The 19,655-nt window shown below is 43.5% G+C and overlaps 1 protein-coding gene and 1 pseudogene across 3 annotated transcripts in view; both read right to left on the bottom strand.

Annotated features, from left to right (window-relative positions):
- The window catches only part of CRISPLD2 (cysteine rich secretory protein LCCL domain containing 2), a 105,240-nt gene that overhangs the window by 17,968 nt on the left and 67,617 nt on the right, over window positions 1–19,655 (bottom strand). Inside the window, exon 15 of one of the 3 annotated variants that reach the window (XM_049863647.1) lies at window positions 10,614–18,453. The exons of the other annotated variants lie outside the window; for them this stretch is intronic. Coding sequence (XP_049719604.1) covers window positions 18,399–18,453 — 55 coding nt within the window. The 3' untranslated portion in view covers window positions 10,614–18,398. Of the gene's footprint in view, window positions 1–10,613; window positions 18,454–19,655 lie in introns of those variants that run through there. 3 annotated transcript variants of the gene reach the window in all.
- LOC126065220 (uncharacterized) lies at window positions 9,601–9,697 on the bottom strand (annotated as a pseudogene).

Raw genomic sequence — 19,655 nt, 5'->3', positions numbered from 1 at the left:
TCCAGCAGATGACAACACTTTCTTGAACAAGGGGTATGGCGCCGTTCCAGTATGAACTCAACACTGCCATGTCCTTGCCATGAGACTACAAGCAGGTTAATTACACACTTGGAGCCTCAGTTTCCCCAACTGTAAAATGGGCTAATACTACCTGTCTTGGAGATTTGCTGAATAGCATTTTTCCCGTTGTCCTCTTCACCTACCCATTCTTCTCCTTCCTTGGGCCTTGGTATCAACACAATTTCCTCCCAGAAGCCTTCCAGACTCCCACCGTGCCCCAGGCCAGGTGGGCTCCTGAAGCACACTGCACTTCTCCTTGGAACCACACCTCACCTTGTTATTTGGAGGTAGGTTGCTCAATAAATATCAGATGGGTAGATAGATGGGATAGATGGATGGATAAACAGATGAGGGATGGATAGATGGGATGAATGGATGGATGGAGGAAGGGATGGATGGAAGGAAGGAACGAAGATGGAAGAAGGGATGCCAGGAAGTTTTATAAGTTCATTTAGATACTGTTTTAGTCATCTAGTGCTGCTACAACAGAAATACCACAAATGGATGGCTTTAACAAAGAGAAATTTATTCTCTCACTCTCTAGGAGGCTAGAAGTCCAAATTCAGGGTGCTAGCTCTCTCTCTGTGAGCTCTGCAGGAAGGTCCTTGTCATCAATCTTCCCCTGGTCTAGGAGCTTCTTGAGCAGGGACCCCGGCTTCAAAGGATGCCCTGTGCTCCCGGTGCTTCTTTCCTGATGGTAGGAGGTCCCCCTGTCTCTCTGATCACTTCTCTCTTTCATATCTCAAAAGAGATTGGCTAAAGACACAATCTAATCTTGTAGATTGAGTCCTACCCCATTAACATAACTGCTGATAATCCCACCTCATTAACATCATGTTGTTGTTGTTGTTGCTAAGTGCCGTTGAGTTGGTTCCAACTCATGGTGACCCTCTGTACAGAAGAACAAAACACTGCCCAGTCCTGTGCCATGCTCACAGTCATGCTTGAGCCCATTGTTGCAGCCACTGTGTCAATCCATCTCGTTGAGGGTGTTCCTCTTTTCCCCTGATCCTCTACTTTACGAAGCATGATGTCCTTCTCCAGGGACTGATCCCTCCTGACAACGTGTCCAAAGTATGTAAGATGCAGTCTCGCCATCCTTGCTTCTAAGGAGCATTCTGGTTGTACTTCTTCCAAGACAGATTTGTTCGTTCTTTTGGTAGTCCATGGTATATTCAATATTCTTCTCCGACACCACAATTCAAAGGCGTCAATTCTTCTTCAATCTTCCTTATTCATTGTCCAGCTTTTGCATGCATATGATGTGATTGAAAATACTATGACTTGGGTCCAGGCACACCTTAGTCTTCAAGGTGACGTCTTTGCTTTTTAACACTTTAAAGAGGTCCTTTACAGCAGATCTGCCCATTGCAATGTGTCTTTTGATTTCTTGACTGCTGCTTCCATGGGTGTTAATTGTGGATCCAAGTAAAATGAAACCCTTGATGTCATGGATTGAATTGTGTTCCCCAAAAATATGTGTCAACTTGGTTAGGCCATGATTCCCAGTACTGTGTGGTTGTCCTCCATTTGTGATTTTCTCATGTGTTATGAATCATAATCTCTGCCTGTGGTTAAAGAGGATTGGGGTGGGATGTAACACTCTTGCTCAGATCACATCCCTAATCCAATGTAAAGGGAATTTTCCTGGGTGTGCCCTGCACCACATTTTATCTTACAAAAGATAAAAGGAAAGGGAAGCAAGCAGAGATTTGGGGGCCTCATACCACCAAGAAAGAAGCACTGGGAGCAAAGCGTGTCCTTTGGACCCGTGGTTCCTAGTCCAGAGGAAGATTGATGAGAAGGACCTTCTTCCAGAGCGGACAGAGAGAGAAAGCCTCCCCTGGAGCTGACACCCTGAATTTGGACTTCTAGCCTGCGAGACTGTGAGAAGATAAATTTCTCTTTGTTAAAGCCATCCCCTCGTGATATATCTGTTATAGCAGCAGTAGACAACTAAGACACATGACAACTTCAACCTTTTCTCCCTTTATCAAGATGTTGCTTATTGGTCCAGTTGTGAGGATTTTTGTTTTCTTTCTGTTGAGGTGTAATACATACTGAAGGCTGTGGTCTTTGATCTTCATCAGTAAGTGCTTCAAATCCTCTTCACTTTCAGCAAGCAAGGTTGTGTCAACTGCAAAACACAGGTTATTATTGAGCCTTCCTCCAATCCTGATGCCCCATTCTTCTTCATATAGTCCAGCTTCTTGGATTATTTACTCAGCATACAGATTGAATAGGTATGGTGAAAGGATACAACCCTGATGCACACCTTTCCTGACTTTAAACCACACAGTATCCCCTTGTTCTGTCCGAACAACTGCCTCTTGATCTATGTACAGGTTCCTTATAAGCACAATTAAGTGTTCTGGAATTTCCATTCTTTGCAATGTTATCCATAATTTGTTATGATCCACACAGTCGAATGCCTTTGCATAGTCAATAAAACACAGGTAAACATTCTTCTGGTATTCTCTGCTTTCAGCCAGGATCCATCTGACATCAGCAATGATATCCCTGGTTCCACACCCTCTTCTGAAAGCGGCCTGAATTTCTGGTGGTTCCCTGTCGATATACTGCTCTGCAGCTACTTTCAAATGATCTTCAGCAAAATTTTGCTGGCGTGTGATATTAATGATATTGTTCAATAATTTCCGCGTTCTGTTGGATCACCTTTCTTGGGAACAGGCATAAATATGGATCTCTTCCAGTTTGTTGGCCAGGTAGCTGTCTTCCAAATTTCTTGGCATAGACGAGTGAGCACCTCCAGCACTGCATCCGTTTGTTGAACATCTCAATTGATATTCCATCAGTTCCTGGAGGCTTGTTTATTGTCAGTGCCTTCAGTGCAGCTTGGACTTCTTCCTTCAGTACCATCGGTTCCTGATCATATGCTATCTCCAGAAATGGTTGAACATCAACCAATTCTTTTTGGTATAATGACTCTGTGTATTCCTTCTATCTTCTTTTGATGCTTCCTGCGTCATTTAATATTTTCCCTGTGGAACCTTTCGCTATTGCAACTCGAGGCTTGAATTTTTTCTTCAGTTCTTTCAGCTTGAGAAATGCTAAATGTGTTTTTCCCTTTTGTCTTTCTATTTCCAGCTCTTTGCACATATCATTATAATACTTTACTCTGTTTTCTAGAGCTGCCCTTTGAAATCTTCTGTTCAGTTCTTTTACTTCATCAATTCTTCCTTTTGCTTTAGCTGCTCGGCATTCGAGAGCAAGTTTCAGAGTGTCTTCTGATATCCACTTTGATCTTTTCTTTCTTGTCTTTTTAATGACTTCTTGCTTTCTTCATGTATGATGTTCTTGATGTCATTCCACAACTCACCTGGTCTTCAGTCATTAGTGTTCAACGCGTCAAATCTATTCTTGAGATGGTCTCTAAATTCAGGTGGGATATACTAAAGGTCATACTTTGGCTCTTGTGGACTTGTTCTAATTTTCTTCAGTTTCACCTTGAACTTGCATATGAGCAATTGATAGTCTGTTCCACAGTTGACCCCTGGCCTTGGTCTGACAGATGATATTGAGCTTTTCCATTGTCTCTTTCCACAAATGTAGTCAATTTGATTCCTGTGTATTCCATCTTGTGGGGTCCATGTGTATAGTCGCCGTTTATGTTGGTGATGAAAGATATTTGCAATGAAGAAGTCGTCGGTTTTGAAAAATTCTATCATGCAATATCCAGCATAGTTTCTATCACCAACACCATATTTTCCAACTACCAGGCCTTCTTCTTTGTTTCCAACTTTTACGTTCCAATCAGCAGTAATTATCAATGCATTCTGATTGCATGTTCCATCCATTTCAGACTGCAGAAGCTGGTAAAAATCTTTAATTTCTTCATCTGTGGCCTTAGTGGTTCGTTTGTAAATTTGAATAATAGTCATATCAACTGGTCTTCCTTGTAGGCGTATGGATATTATCCTATCACCGACAGCGTTGTAACTTCAGGACAGATCTCGAAATGTTCTTTTTGATGATGATTGCAATGCCATTCCTCTTCGAGCTGTCGCTCCCGGCGTAGTGGGCCATATGATCGTCTGAGTCCGAGTGGCCAATACCAGTCCATTGCAGCTTATTAATAATGCCTAGGATATCGACGTTTATGCATTCCATTTCATTTTTTGACATTTTCCAATTTTCCTAGATTCATACTTTGCGCATTCCACTTTCCACATTTCCAGCTGTTTCTTCTCATTTGAGTCATGCCACATCAGCAAATGAAGGTCCCAAAAGCTTGACTCCATCCATGTCACTAAGGCTGACTCTACTTTGAGGAAGCAGTTCTTCCCCAGTTGTCTTTTGAGTGCCTTCCAACCTGGGGCGCTCATCTTCCGGCACTATATCTGACAATGTCCTGCGGCTATTCACAAGGTTTTCACCAGCTGCTTCTTTTCAGAAGCAGACTGCCGGGTCCTTCTTCCTAGTCTGTCTTAGTCTGGAAGCTCAGCTGAAACCTGTCCACCATGGGTGACCCTACTGATGTTTGAATTCCGGTGGCACAGCTTCCAGCATCGTAGGAACATGCAAGCCCCCACAGTAGGACAAATTGACACACATGTGGGGGCATTAACATCATAGAGGTAGGATTTACAATATATAGGAAAATCACGTCAGATGGCAAAATGGTGGACAATCACACAATACTGGAAATCATGGCCTAGCCAAGTTGACAGAAATATTTTGAGGACACAATTCTATCCATGACAGATAACGTTCTCTATTGAAAGGAAGGAGGGCTCCTTAGAGAAATGGTTGATTCCTGGACTGGGGCAAGGAAAGTACAAGATGAGCTGGGAACATCTTGTTGTGCCAGACAATCAGGGTGTGTTTAAAGAGTGCTGGAACTAGGTCAGAGGGACACAAGCCAGCTGGAAGGAGCTCCCACTGGCCAAATCTGGGACAACTGGAGCATCAGAATAAATAATCAGCGTAAAGCGTTATAATCTACTGCATAAAACAAAAATTAAAGAATCTGTACTGATATATGGAAACCCTGGTGATGTAGTGGTTAAGTGTTACCACTGCTAACCAAGGGGTCAGCCATTAGAATCCACCAGATGCTCCGTGGAAACCACATGGGACAGTTTTACTCTGTCGTATAGGGTCTCTATAAGTTGCAATCAACTCAACAGCAATGGGTTTGGTTTGGTACACTGATATATATATATTTATGTATTGCACACATACATGTATACATATATATGTTGATGTATGTATATGCATATACAGAGAAATAAAGGAAAAGGGAGACATTTTCTTTACAGCACAACAACTAGTAAATGTGGAAAGAACAGTGGAAATAGAGAAGTCACCATTTGGCAACTGTCATGGATTGAATTGTATCTCCCCAAAATATCTGTCAATGTGGCTAGGCCATGATTCCCAGTATTGTGTGATTGTCCACCATTTTGTCATCTGATTTGATTTTCCTATGTGTTGTAAATCCTCTCTCTATGGTGTTAATGAGGTGGGATTAGTGGCAGTTATGTTAGTGGGGCAGGACTCAATCTACAAGATTAGGTTGCATATTAAGCCAGTCTGTTTTGAGATATAAAAGAGAGAAGCTAGCAGAGAGACACGGGGACCTCACACCACCGAGAAAAAAACACTGGGAACAGAACGTATCCTTTGGACCTGAGGTCCCTGCTCAAGAAGCTCCCAGACCAGGGGAAGATTGATGACAAGGACCTTTCTGCAGAGCTGACAGAGAGAGAAAGCCTTCCCCTTGAGGTGACACCCTGAATTCAGGCTTCTAGCCTCCTAGACTATGAGAAAATAAATTTGTCTTTGTTAAAGCCATCCACTTGTGGTATATCAGCACTAGATGACTGAAAACCATCATAAAATTCTTATTTCAGGCAAAACTCATCAATGGAAGCTAAAGTGGTGGGTGGAATTTTTATGAAGAACAAGATATTTAAGTAGCCTCCACACAGCTCTTCACAAGATAATTATTCGCTGCCAAAAAATAATAACTTTACAATGGAGAAATTTGCAGGAACCACCTTGACCAGAGGTTCAAAATTGACATCAGTAGTCCTAGGACAGACAGATAGGTGCTCCTGTTACCATGCACTGAGAAGGATACAACTTTCCTTCTGTGTTTTCTGCCATAAAGGTATAGCCTGAGTCTAATAATGAGGAAACATCATATAAACTCAAGTGGATGAACATTCTACAAGATATCTGGCTACTAATTTAAAAAATGTCAGTGTCATGAAAGGCAAAGACACAATGAGGAGCTATTCCAGATTAGAGGAGACTAAGGAGACATGAAAATTGAACGTAACTCGTGATCCAGGAACTCCTTTTGTCGTAAAATTCATTATTGGGGCAATCAGAGGAATCTGAATAAAGTCTGTAGGTTAGGTAACATATTGCATCAGTGTTAATTTCCTGGTTTAGATAAGTATATTGCAGTTATGTAAGGACAGGTCTTTTTCTTAGTAAGAGAATGTTTTTGTTCTTGGGAAATATACTCCACAGTATTTAGTGATACAAGAGATCTCAGATCTGTGATTTACTCTTAAAGAATTTAGAAAAGAGAGAGAAAAAATGATAAAGTAAACTTGACAAAATGTTAGTATCTGGGAAATCTGGATGGAAAGTATATGGGAATTTTTTGTGCTATTCTTGTAACTTATCTGTAAGTCTGAAACTATGATAAAATTAAAAGCTTTTTTTTAAGTCTGCTTAGAATACAAATCAAAGCTACAGTGAGATACCATTTCACTATCACTAGGATGGCTAAAAAAAAAAAAAAAAACAGAAAAATGACAAATGTTAGCAAGGATGTGGGGAAACTGGAATCCTTATCCATTGCTGGTGGGAATGCAAAATGGTACAGCTGTTATGGAAAACAGTGTGGAGGTTCCTCAAAAAACTAAGAATAGAACTATGAGTCAGAATCGACTTGACAGCAACAGATATGAGAACTACCATAAAAAAAAAAAAAAAAGTAGGACCGAACAATTCCACTCCTAGGTATATACCCAGAAGACTTGAAAGCGGAGACTCTAAAAGAGACTTGTACACCAATGTTCATTGCAGCACTATTCACAATAGCCAAAAGATAGAAGCAACTTAAGGCCCATCAACAGATGAATGGATAAACAAAATATGGTATGTACATATATACAATGGAATACTACTCACCTGGTAGGAGAAATGAAGTCTTTGATACATGCTACAGTATGGATGGAGCTTGAAGACATTATGCTGAGCTAAATAAGCCAATCACAAAAGGACAAATATTGTATGACCTCACTTATATAAAAAGACAAGAAAAGGCAAATGTTTAGAGACCAAAGTTTATTAGTGGTTACCAGGGGTGGGAGGGAGGGGAAAAGAGGGGGTTAATGGTGATGGAAAAGTTGCACTGATTAAGGGTATGGTTGCACAGCTGATTATTATAATTGTTGTCAATGAATTGTGCACCTGTAAAAAGTTGAATTGGCAAAAGCTATGTAATGGATATATTTACAAGGAAAAAAAAAAAGAATAGCTGCTGAGGCTGCTTATGTACAACCAAATACCTCTGGGATTTAGTTCCTTGGTTTTGAGGTTTAGGGGCATGGTTTCATGGGACATCCCAGTTAATTGGCCTAATAATGTGTTTAGTGTTTATGTTCTACCTTCTAGTTAGTTGCCTAATGCCTAGAGCCTTAAAAGCTTGCAAGCAGCCATCCAAGGCACAGTTGGTCAGTATTCACCTGGAGCAACAGAAAAAGAAGGAGAGTTAGGAATAGGAGGAGGATATGGAATGTGTGGCTAATTGCCTCCGTGAACAACTGCTTCCTTTGCCCTGAGACCAGAAGAACCGGGTGGTGCCTGACTACCATTACTGAATATTTTGATCAAAGATTCTATATAAGAATCCTGATCAAAAGGGGGAAAATTTAGAACTGAATTTCAAATTATCATGGACTCTAGACTTTCTGGAGCCATGGAGGGTGAGTGAACCCCTGAGACTATTGCCCTGAGATAACGTTTAAACCTTAAACAAAAAATATCCCCTGAAGTCATCTTAAAATCAAATGATAGTTTATCTTAACTAGTAAAAAAGGTCTGCCTTGAGCATTATGCTCTTTTAAGAACTATATGTATGGGATCAAATTGACAACAAGAACTCGAAAGATTACATAGGAACCTTAGGGGCCGGTGAGTTTACCAACAACTCAGAAAAGGGGGGTGAGAATGATTACTCAACTCCAAGAATATAATCAATGTCACTAAATTGTTCATGTAGAAACTATTGAATTGATGTATGTTTTTCTCAACAGCAACAACAAAATTAGTAAAATTTAGGGGAAGAAAGTCTACTTGGAAATCAAAAGTTAACCCTGACCCCTTTGTTTCTGCTATTCGAGGCCGTGGCCTCCCTTTCAGAAGAACTGGGGGAGAGCTTTAGAGCAAAAAGAAATTTCCTGGGCGTGCAAAACACATTGGTCAAAATAATGATTCTAGTAGCAGTAGCAACTTACACATATATAGCATTTATTATGTGCTAGACATTGTTCCAAACGCTTTAAAATTTTTTTTTTGTGCTTTAAGTGAAAGTTTTCAAATCCAGCCAGCCTCTCATACAAAAATTTATATACACCTTGCTATATACTCCTAGTTGCTCTCCCCCTAATAAGACAGCACACCCCCCTCCATCCTGTATTCCTGTGTCCATTCAGCCAGCTTCTGTCCTCCCCTGCCTTCTCATCTCCCCTCGAGACAGCAGCTACCCATGTAGTCTCAGGTGTCTGCCTGAGCCAAGAAGCTCATTCCTCACCAGTATCATTTTCTACCTTATAGTCCAGTCTAATCCATGGCTTTGGGAATGGTCCCAGTCTTGGGCTAACAGAAGGTCTGAGGACTATCACCTCCGGAGTCCTTCTAGTCTCAGTCAGACCTTTAAGTCTGGTCTTTCTACGAGAATTTGAGATCTGCATCCCACTGCTTTCCCGCTCCCTCAGGGGTTCTCTGTTGTGTTCCCTGTCAGGGCAGTCATTGGTTGTAGCCGGGCACCATCTAGTTCTTCTAGTCTCAGGCTGATGTAGTCTCTGATTTATGTGGCCCTTTCTGTCTCTTGGGCTCATAATTACCTTGTGTCTTTGGTGTTCTTCATTTTCCTTTGCTCCAGGGGGGTTGGGACCAATTGATGCAGCTTAGATGGCCACTTACTAGCGTTTAAGACCCCAGATGCCACTCACCAAAGTGGGATGCAGAATGCTTTCTTAATAGATTTTATTATGCCAGTTGACCTAGATGTCCCCTAAAACTGTGGTCCCCAAACCCGCGCCCCTGCTACTCTGCCCTTTGAAGCATTTGGTTTATTCAGGAAGCTTCTTTCCTTTTGGTTTAGTCCACTTGTGCTGACCCCTCCTGTATTTTGTGTTGTTTTCCCCTTCACCTAGAGTTGTTCTTGTCTACACTATCTAATTAGTGAATACCCTTCTCCCTTCCCCCCTCCCCACTCTCATAACCACCAAAAAAATATGGAACGCTTCATGAATTTGCATATCATCCTTGTGCAAAAAAAAAGTTTTTTTTTTTTTTTTTTTGTGCAGAGGCCATGCTAATCTTCTCTGTATTGTTCCAGTTTTAGTTTATGTGCTTCCAAAGCGAGCACTCCAAATGCTTCTTAAAAAACTGCACTAATTTGTTCAATCCTCATAACAACCCAGTGAAATAGGTGCTATTATCATTCCATTTTACATATGAGAAAAAAAAAAAGGCATAGAGAGGTTGAATAACTCATCTATGGTCTCACAGATAATAAGTGGTAGAGCTGGGATTTGAACCCAGGCCCACTGGCTCCAGGTTCCTCTTCTGCCCCTCATGAGAATGTCTTACTGGGAAGATTTTAAAAGTTCAAACCATGAGGGGCTGAATAGGAAAAATGAGATGAGGCACATGTTAGAAACTGAAGCCACATCAGGCACCGATTCTGAGAGTGCTGCCCTGATAAAGGAGAATTGGGAAGGGACTGGACCAAAGACCCAAAGAGTGAACATCCACCAAGCTCAGTGTCCTGGGAGGTGAGATGTCATGTGGAAAAGCAGCTACGTTGCTCAGCCTGCAGAATAACTGTTTACCTGTTGTAGAGGGTTAGTGCCAACCTCCTCAATTCATGACCACCTGGAACCTCAGAATGTCACCTTATTTGGAAATAGGGTCTTTGCAAGCGTAATTAGTGAAAGATCTCGAGATGAAATCTATGTCAAAGTTGTAAAGGAAAATATGCTCAAAATAAATAAACAAATGGGAAATCTCACTGAAAATTAGGAGAATAACCATTGGAAATTTTAGAACTGAAAAATATAATGTTTGAAATAAAAGGGACCAACTCAGCTAGTATATCCTAAAATTCAGTGACATTGATTACGTTCTTTATATTGTAGAACCATTCTCACTATACTTTTCCAAGGCCTTCTGCCATCATTAATATAAACTCAATGCCCCCTAAGCAAAAAGTCCCCCTTCCCCCCTTCTTCTCACCACTGGTAACCACTAATAATCTTTGGTTTCTATATATTTGCTTAACTCATATAAGGGAGATCATACAGTATTTGTCTTTTTATGTCTGACTTTTTTTACTCAACATAATGTTTTCAAGGTTCATCCATGTTGTGGCATGTATCAGGACATCATTTCTCTTGCTGGCTGAGTAGTATTCCATTGTGTGTATAGACCACATTTTGTTTACCCTTTCACCTGTTGATGGACATTTTGGTTGTCTCCACCTTTTGGCTGTTGTGAAAACGGCTTCAGTGAACATTGGTGAACAGGTTTCTGTTTGTGTTCCTGCCTTCACTTCTTTTGTGTATATACCTAGGACTGGAATTGCTAGGTCATATACTAGTTCTATGTTCAGCTTTTTGAGGACCTGCCAAACTGTTTTCCGCAGTGGCTGTACCATTTTACATTCCTATCAGCAGTGGATGAGGGTTACAATTTCTCTGCAGCCTCACCAATACCTGTTGTTTTTCATTTCTTGATCATTGCCATTCTAATAGGCGTGAGGTGGTATCTCCTTGTGGTTTTGATTTGCATTTCCCTAATGGCTAATGATGTTGAACATCTTTTCATGTGCTTGCTGGCCATTTGAATATCCTCTTTGGTGAAATGTCTGTTCAAGTCCTTTGCCCATTTTTTTTGATTGGGCTGTTTGTAGAAGTTCAGTGTCAGGGATTAAATTATGTCCTCCCAAAAATGTGTGTATCAACTTGGTTAGGCCATGATTCCCAGTATTCTGTGGTTGTCTTCCATTTTGTGATTGTAATTTTATGTTGAGAGGATTAGGGTGGGATTGTAATACCACTCTTACTCAGGTCACCTCCCTGATCCAAGGTAAAGGGAGTTTCCCAGGGGTGTGGCCTGCACCACCTTTTATCTCTCAAGAGATAAAAGGAAAAGGAAGCAAGCAGAAAGTTGGGGACCTCATACCACCGAGAAAGCAGTGGTGAGAGCAGAGCATATCCTTTGGACCCGGGGTCCCTGCGCCTGAGAAGCTCTTTGACCAGGGGAAGACTGATGACAAGGACCTTCTTCAGAGCCGACAGAGAGAGAAAGCTTTCCCCTGGAGCTAATGCTGTAAATTTGAACTTCTAGCTACGAGACTGTGAGAAAATACATTTCTCTTTGTTAAAGACATCCCCTTGTGGTATTTCTGTTATAGCAGCACTAGAAGACTAAGACAGAATTTGATACCAAGGGTGGGGTGCTGCTCTAACAGACACCTAAAATGTGGAAGCGGTTTTGAAGCTGTGAATGGATAGAGGAATGACAGCGGCAGAGGACCAGTGCAGTGGAGAACCTACAGCAGCAGAGAAGGGGCAGTGACAAAAAACTAGCAGCAGCAGAACCAGGAGATCAGCGCCAGACAGCGCTGGAGACAATCCATGGAGTGAGAGAGCTGAGTGCCTGTGTACAGGAGGCTTCCTGGCAGAGTGGGGTGCCTCCAGGCACTTATCGGTGGAGCTACTGAGATAGATAGGGTTAACTGTACTGGTGGAACAAAAGAGCCGTTAAAAGATTACCATCTAGAAGTTGGGTAAACAGGAACCACACCCTGTCAACATGAGATAAGGCTGAAACAACCTGTGAATTACTATCTCCTTTTTAGTGTTTTCTTAGTCCCTTTCCCCTTTACAGGCTCCCACAAGAGCAGAAGAACAAAGTATGACCACTGTTTAACCTTCCTTAGTCCTCCAAAGATGGCAATGTAGTGCCAAAGATCAGTGCCCTTATGCTATATCCCATAATAAGTGATGCCAAGGGCCAAGGAAAGGACTCCATCTTGAATATCAGCGGGTTCAATCTTGGATTCCAGATGCGCTTGCAACCTAATTAACATGCACCGCCATTCTGAGAAGTACCCATCCCTTGAAAGAAGCCCAATAAATATTCATTACTCTATTGTCTCTACCAAACCCATATAAGCCCTAGCATTGCTTCCTTTTTTGAGTCAGCCTTTTGGAGAGGCTTAGATCCCTGCTGACTCCTTTTGCTTGACTCAAGCAAAATAAAGCTTGCTGAAGATTAAGTTTGTCTTTCGTGTGTATTCTTACTCAGGAAAAGACAAGGACCCTTTGTGTCAGATTGGCGATTAGTAACACTACTGAGCTTTGGAACACTTGCCCCAGCAGGGCAGATGTGGGCATGAGGCCCGAGAAGCCAAGAAATCAGGAAGCAGAAGCTGAAGAGACAAAGAACACAAGAAGCCGACCTGCCTCAGACTCAAAAGGTATAGCCAGGACCTCTGGGATTTCAAAGCGTAGAGCCATGGCCTCTGGTGTTTCCATGGGTGGAGCTGCCACTCAGATGGGCTAGGAGAATGTTGCACCTAAAGCCAAGAGAGCACAGTTGCTGTCCCAGTGGGCCTGGAAGGCGGAACTGAAGCCCAAGGCTGAGAGGCCTCCACTCAGAATCCGGAGAGTGTGGCCAATACCTAGAGGCTAGAGGGCAGGGTTATTGTGTAAATCATCTCAGAGAACAGAGGATTATTTTCAAAGCCTTGAGGGCTAATGTAATGTGTTCTGCTGGCTTGTTTGATGCCTGTTATCCCTGCTTTTCCTCCAATTTCTCCCATTCGTAATGGAAATGTCTAGCTTGTGCCTGTTCTGCCATTGTACCTCTGGAAGCAGATAACTTGTATTCTAGATTTCACAGTGAGGAAGAATTTTTGGATTTGGGACTTAGAGTTGATTTAAGACTTTTGCTATAATATGATGGGATGAATATGTTTTGCATGTTGCAAGAATGTGATTTTGGGGGGGCCAAAGTGTGAGATGTCATGGATTGAATTATGTCCCCCCAAAAATGTGTGTATCAACTTGGTTAGGCCATGATTCCCAGTATTCTGTGGTTGTCTTCCATTTTGTGATTGTAATTTTATGTTGAGAGGATTAGGGTGGGATTGTAACACCACCCTTACTCAGGTCACCTCCCTGATCCAATGTAAAGGGAGTTTCCCAGGGGTGTGGCCTGCACCACCTTTTATCTCTCAAGAGATAAAAGGAAAAGGAAGCAAGCAGAAAGTTGGGGACCTCATACCACCGAGAAAGCAGTGGTGAGAGCAGAGCATATCCTTTGGACCCAGGGTCCCTGCGCCTGAGAAGCTCTTTGACCAGGGGAAGACTGATGACAAGGACCTTGCTCCAGAGCCGACAGAGAGAGAAAGCTTTCCCCTGGAGCTAATGCTGTAAATTTGGACTTCTAGCTACTAGACTGTGGGAAAACGCATTTCTCTTTGTTAAAACCATCCCCTTGTGGTATTTCTGTTATAGCAGCACTAGATGACTAAGACATTCATAATATCCTTTTTTGTCCTTCACCATTACCTCTTCTTCCTTCCCAGAATATAAATAACATGCTGGATGTGAAGCTGTCATCTTGAAACCATAAGGACAAATGCCACATAATAAGGGTGGCAAAGTAGGAGGTGGGAAAGCCTGGTCATCTATGACCCCCCTGGGGCACTGTACCCTGGTACTGCCTACTTTAGAAATTCTTGTGCAAGAAAAATATGCCACTGTGGTTGAGTTTCTGTTACATGCAGCCAAATGCATTCCTACCTGATACTTTGACAAATATTAATTGAATTAGAATCTGAGAACCTGCAAGTAATTGAAAGGGATGTGTGCTCATTAAATGAGATGGTGTATGCTCAGCTCCTAACCAGTTCTTGGCACATAGAGGCACTTAGCACAGTGGATTCCTTTGCTATCTTCTGTATCAGGCAGTGGCAGCATTGGCCCTACCCTGGTGAAAGTGGGGTGGAAGGAAAGCATCCTTTGGACTTCAGCCACTACTGGTATAGGAAGGTGAAAACAGGTCAGCCGGGCACCCACTTGCTGACAACCTGGCCTGCTCCCCTGCAGTGTGGTAGCAGCCAGGGCACACAGGGAGGCTTTTCTCCAACTCGGAGCCAGGGGCTGCCAGAGGGAATTGGTTTAAGGGTCTGTCTCCCTGGTTCTTGGATGAAGGCTGCCACCAGTTCAGTTGGCCAAGATGAAAGGGTAAAAGGAATGCTGCGAGGTTTTCAAAACCCATGCCTTCTGTGCCAAATTTATTTACTTTTTAAGGATCTAAAAGATTTTTTAAGCCCTAGTGGCAGTCTAGGACAGGTTTTGGTTTGGCAGAAAAAATTCAAAGGAAGGTGGATAAACAAACAAACAAAAAAACCCAGTAAAACTTAACAGTTTCAGGACCACCTACATGGTTGCAGAGGTTATTTATTTTTCCTTTTCCAGAATGAAGTTGCCACGGTTTGAGGATCCATGGAGAGCTCCTTGCCACCCCTTACTGGCTCCTAAGGGCAGGCTGGGTGGGACAGAGGAGGGAAAGGAGGGTCTAAGCTGAGAGTCAGAATCAGGGAAGGGGTCTAAAAGTTGATCTAGTCCAACATGTCTAGTCTGCCATTATCCAGATTTTTTTCAGCTTCTGCTTGTACTCTCCCAGGGATGCGGAGCTCACTCTCTAGTCATATAGGCCGTTTCATCTTTGGGCAGCTCTGCATATTAGGAAGTTCTTTACTGTATTTGGTTGAAATCTGCCTTCCTGTGACATGCACCCACTGGAATTAGTTCTACATTACAAAATCGTAACAAGAACTATAGTGATAGTAACCATGTGTGGCAGCTGTTAAGTGCATACCATGTGCTGAGTATTTCTCATGTTTGATCTCATTTAATCATCCTAACCACCCGATGGAGCAGACACGCCATACAGATGATGAGAGAGGGCATTGGTAGAATTCTCAGCTTCCATGTGGAAGACCCGGGTTCAATTCCCAGCCAATGAACCTCAAGCACAGCCACCACCTGTCTGTCAGTGGAGGCCTGACTATTGCTATGATGCTGAACAGGTCTCAGGGGAGCTTCCAAACTAAGATAGATCAGGAAGAAAGGCCTGGCAATCTGCCTCCAAAAATCAGCCAAAGAAAACCCTCTGGATCATAACAGTTCAATCTGCAACATATCACGCAGGACTGGGCAGCGTTCCATCGGCGTGGGGTAGCGACTCAAAGGCAGCTAACAGCGACAAAACTCCCACTTGTCTGGGGAAGGTCTTGGGAAGGCTTCAGAAAAGAGCACAGTCGTTAGCATATTCTTGCAGACCCAACTTTCCTGGTAGAAGTGGCACAAACAAGATAGGGAAGAGCCTGTGACGAGGTTTTAAATGTTCTGTTTCATAAATTCTTCAGACTTGTCCATAAAAGATTTGTTCCAGAAACTTTTTAGAAATCAAACCATTTTTATTGAAACAACAGCAACAACATGACCCCTGTTCACGCCAAGCACAAAAACATTTACAATAAATTTTGTACATAGGAAGTAATAAAAACACACCGTTTTTCATAGAAAAAAGCACACACGTAAGCTGCGGGCTGAATGAGCCTACAGACAATGTGAAAACTCAGCACACATTTGAGAACACAACAGGGCAAAGAGCAAAAAGAAACCCAAACTCTTCATTTTGGGGGCAGGAGACCTAAATGACCCCCTGCTGGTTGACGCATTGTGTTAGTAAACATCATGCAATGGGCTTGTCAGACACAAAATAGAGGTGGTCCCTGTGTAGAAGGGCTTTATAATTTGTAGTCTTTTTTCCATTTTGAGGACCAGCAATCAAGAAGAAAAATGGTTCCAGTTTCAAAATGATTTTAAAAAGCCTCAAGATCCGGTTCTGTTAGACGGGCCAGGTTCACGATGCATTAAGGAGCCTGGGGAGTTCCTGCATGGTCCAAACAGTAAACACACCGGGCTCCTAACCAAAAGGTTGGAAGCTCGAGTCCACCCAGAGGTGCCTTGGGAGAAAGGCCTGGTGATTTACTTCTGAAAAACCAGCCACTGAAAACCTTGTGGGGCACAGCCCCACTCTGCCACTCCTACGGGCTCCATGAGCAGGAGGCCAGGTGACAGCAACGGGTGCTTTAAGGAACCAGGAACTTTGTTTTCAAATAATGGGAGTCAACTCACAATGGAAGTTTCTGGTTCTTCCTCTGATGGGATGCCTCAGAAACAAACCCACAGAAATTCCCTGCATCTGATCACTAATTCTAAAAACCCAACTAGGGAATCCGATCTACTTTGTTGTCTCAACCCAGCCACCGCCACGATCAACCAGTGACGAAGCCATGTGTCCAGCAGCACACCTCGCATCTACAAGTTTCCATACAGTGCTCACTAGACTAGTACCTGTCAGGCTGACCGAATTCTTTCTCCTTGACCTCTGAGGTTGCATACTCACCTACTATGAACTAAGCAAAATATGGTCCTGCTAATTTTACCTTCTATGAAGAGTTTAATTGCTTTTTACAAAAAACAAAACAAAAAACTATTTACCTTCAGATTCTGTATGAATTAAGAACACAGTGAACTGACCCACACCTTCATTCCCCAGGTAAGGTTCCTTGTCCACGTGATCTCAGATTTTTGCTTTCTGCTAGTTCCTTTGCCTTAGAAATATTTTGACGGGAAGTGAAATCCAGTTTGAAACTGGCTTTCACAAAAGTGACATATTGGCCAACCTGGTGGTGGAAGAATGGAATTTTACCTTCTGCAAAGAAATGCTATTTACAAAAGAGTATTTCATTTCGCTGTGGGCTTTAAGTCTGGGCTGGTGAAGAACTCTTATAAAGTGACAGAAGCCAGCTAGCACCACAGTCCTTGGAGCCCGGGAATGGTTGGCAAAAGCTGTCCCACAAAAACAGGAAGAGAAACCCTCCTGGTGTGTTAGACTCTATCGTTATTACACCGTGAACAGTTTCATAGCCACAGGCTGCCGCTCCTCCCAGGCCACTAACCTCGGGGAGGAACGTTCCAAGGAATCTATTTTCTCCACGACTAAAAAACAGATCACCCGCCAGAGGGAGAGTCTGCACGGTTGTCATCTGTGAAAAATCAGCCACAGAGCAGCCCTTCTTTGGCTGTCCTCTGCGGAGTCACCAGTTGAGAAAACGCAGGCTTTAAAAGGAGTCGATTGCAAAGCAAAGCCCTGGGTGGGAAATACGCCGTACACACAAATCTGGTGGGGTGGGGCATGAGCCACAACGGGGAGAGGGCAAAGAAAGGATCCTGGTTTCTCAGTCCTCCACGGGACCAAAGGTCACGGCAGCAAACAGACGGGCCACGTGAACGAAGGAGACGACACAGACAAGATAAATCTCTGGAGTTACTGCTGAACTCTAAATAAACCAGCACTGCTGTATATATAACTAACCTGCCGTGGACGCGGCAGGGCACCAGCAAGGACACGTGCCAGGGCAGGAGCTGAAGTCTTGCTCCCCGAGCCCTCTCGTTCCTGCTGTTTGTCTGACCAGCAAACATGAAGCCCATTTTTCTCCATTGATAGGGACGGACTGGAATTTTTATTTTTAAATAACCACCTTCGACTCCATTCCTGAAACTCTCTCTCCTCTTCCTCAGTGTGCCCCATTCCACACCCATGAAGGCCTCAAATTTTTGAGCTCCAAACCCTTGGTTGTCTCGGCAGGTTTGAAATCTCTCCCCACCCACAAAAGAACAACACATGGGAAGGAGCATCTCGGGCAACTGTTCCTTTAAGAGATGGGCGCCCCAGACCTCAGCAGGACTTGTCGCCAGTTGTCCAGCCGACACACCAAGGGTGCTGTCTCTCCACGGGGATGAGATGAGATGTCAGCCTCACCAAAGGCCACAGAGAGGAGCCCCCATGTGGCACTGAGCCCCACGCTAAGAAAGTTTCCCAACTCTCCACACCCCACCCCCACCCCCCAAATGACAACAGAAAAAGCAAAACCCCAAAGCTCTCCTGAAGATACCCCCTGCCCCCCCGGCGCTGGAGGTTTACTGCCTGACTGCAAAGATCCGGAAGGCCTTTCCATCTCGAGGGGTCCGCAAGCTGCAAAAGAAGGAAAGAATATGTTGTGGGGAAGACCTGGGAGGCCTTCCACAGGGACTCCCTTGGGTTGGGAAGGGAGAGCGGAGTATGGGGCGGTGGCCCTGGTGGCCCCTCTTGCAGTAGATGCACGTGGTCAAGGGACACTTCCGGCAGCTACTGGAAACAGAGCCAGCACTGAGTTAGAAGCGGCTGGCAAATGCCATTTTCTTTGCAAATGTGCCTCAGTCTGAATCTAGGTCAGAGTCGTTAAGTTATTTTCTTTTAACTCAGGGATTTACTGGCCCCAGTCTGTCTGAATTGACTCACCCTCTAAGACTTCTCCCTGGTTTTTGCTACCACCTGTCAACCCAAATAGCGGCCATCTGGTGGACAGATTAATGGGGTGGTGTTACAATAATAAGGAGCCCTGGTGGCGCAGTGGTTAAGAGCTGGGCTGCTAACAGAAGGGTTGGTGGTTTGATCCCACCAGCCATTCCTCGGTGAAGCCAGTCTGCTTCGGTGAAGATTTACAACCTTGGAAACTTTATGGGGCAGTTGTATTCCGTCCTGTAGGGTCATTATGAGTTGGAATCGACTGGATGGCAATTAGGTTTTTATGATGCTAATGCTGATGCTAGTGCGATTTGGAGAGAGCACGCTGAGGGACGTGGTTCAGTGCCCAGCGCTGTGCTGAGTGCTTCATGTGCATTTCCATCTTCCTCCTGAGGGGGCCTCTGTTATTATCCTAGATCCCCATTCTACAGGTGAAGAAATGGAGGCATAGAGAAATTCAGTGACTTATCCAAGGTCTCACTGATCGTAGAAACTACCCTGTCCCGATAGAAGTTAAATCCTTCAGCTAACTGAAAACTTCTTAAAATGATTTTACTGACGTATAACCAGTTGCCTTTGAGTTGATTCCAACTCATGGCAACACCATGTGTGTCAAGAGTAGAACTATGCTCCACAGGGTTTTCAATGGCTGTTTTTTCAGAAGTAGATCGCCAGGCCTTTCTTCTGAGGTGCCTCTAGGTAGACTCAAACCACCAACCTTTTGGCTAGCAGCCGAGTGCACTAACTATTTGCACCACCCAGGGACTCCTTATTGAGGTGTGACATACCATAAAACTCATTATACAATTCAATGATTTTTGGTAATTTTATAGGGTTGTGCAGCCATCTCCACAATCCAGTCTTAGACCATTTCCATTCCCCGAGAAGAT

Source organism: Elephas maximus, chromosome 21 (assembly GCF_024166365.1).
Source record: "Elephas maximus indicus isolate mEleMax1 chromosome 21, mEleMax1 primary haplotype, whole genome shotgun sequence".
Classification (NCBI taxonomy): Eukaryota; Metazoa; Chordata; class Mammalia; order Proboscidea; family Elephantidae; genus Elephas; species Elephas maximus.
This window is presented reverse-complemented; position numbering and strand designations above follow the sequence as displayed.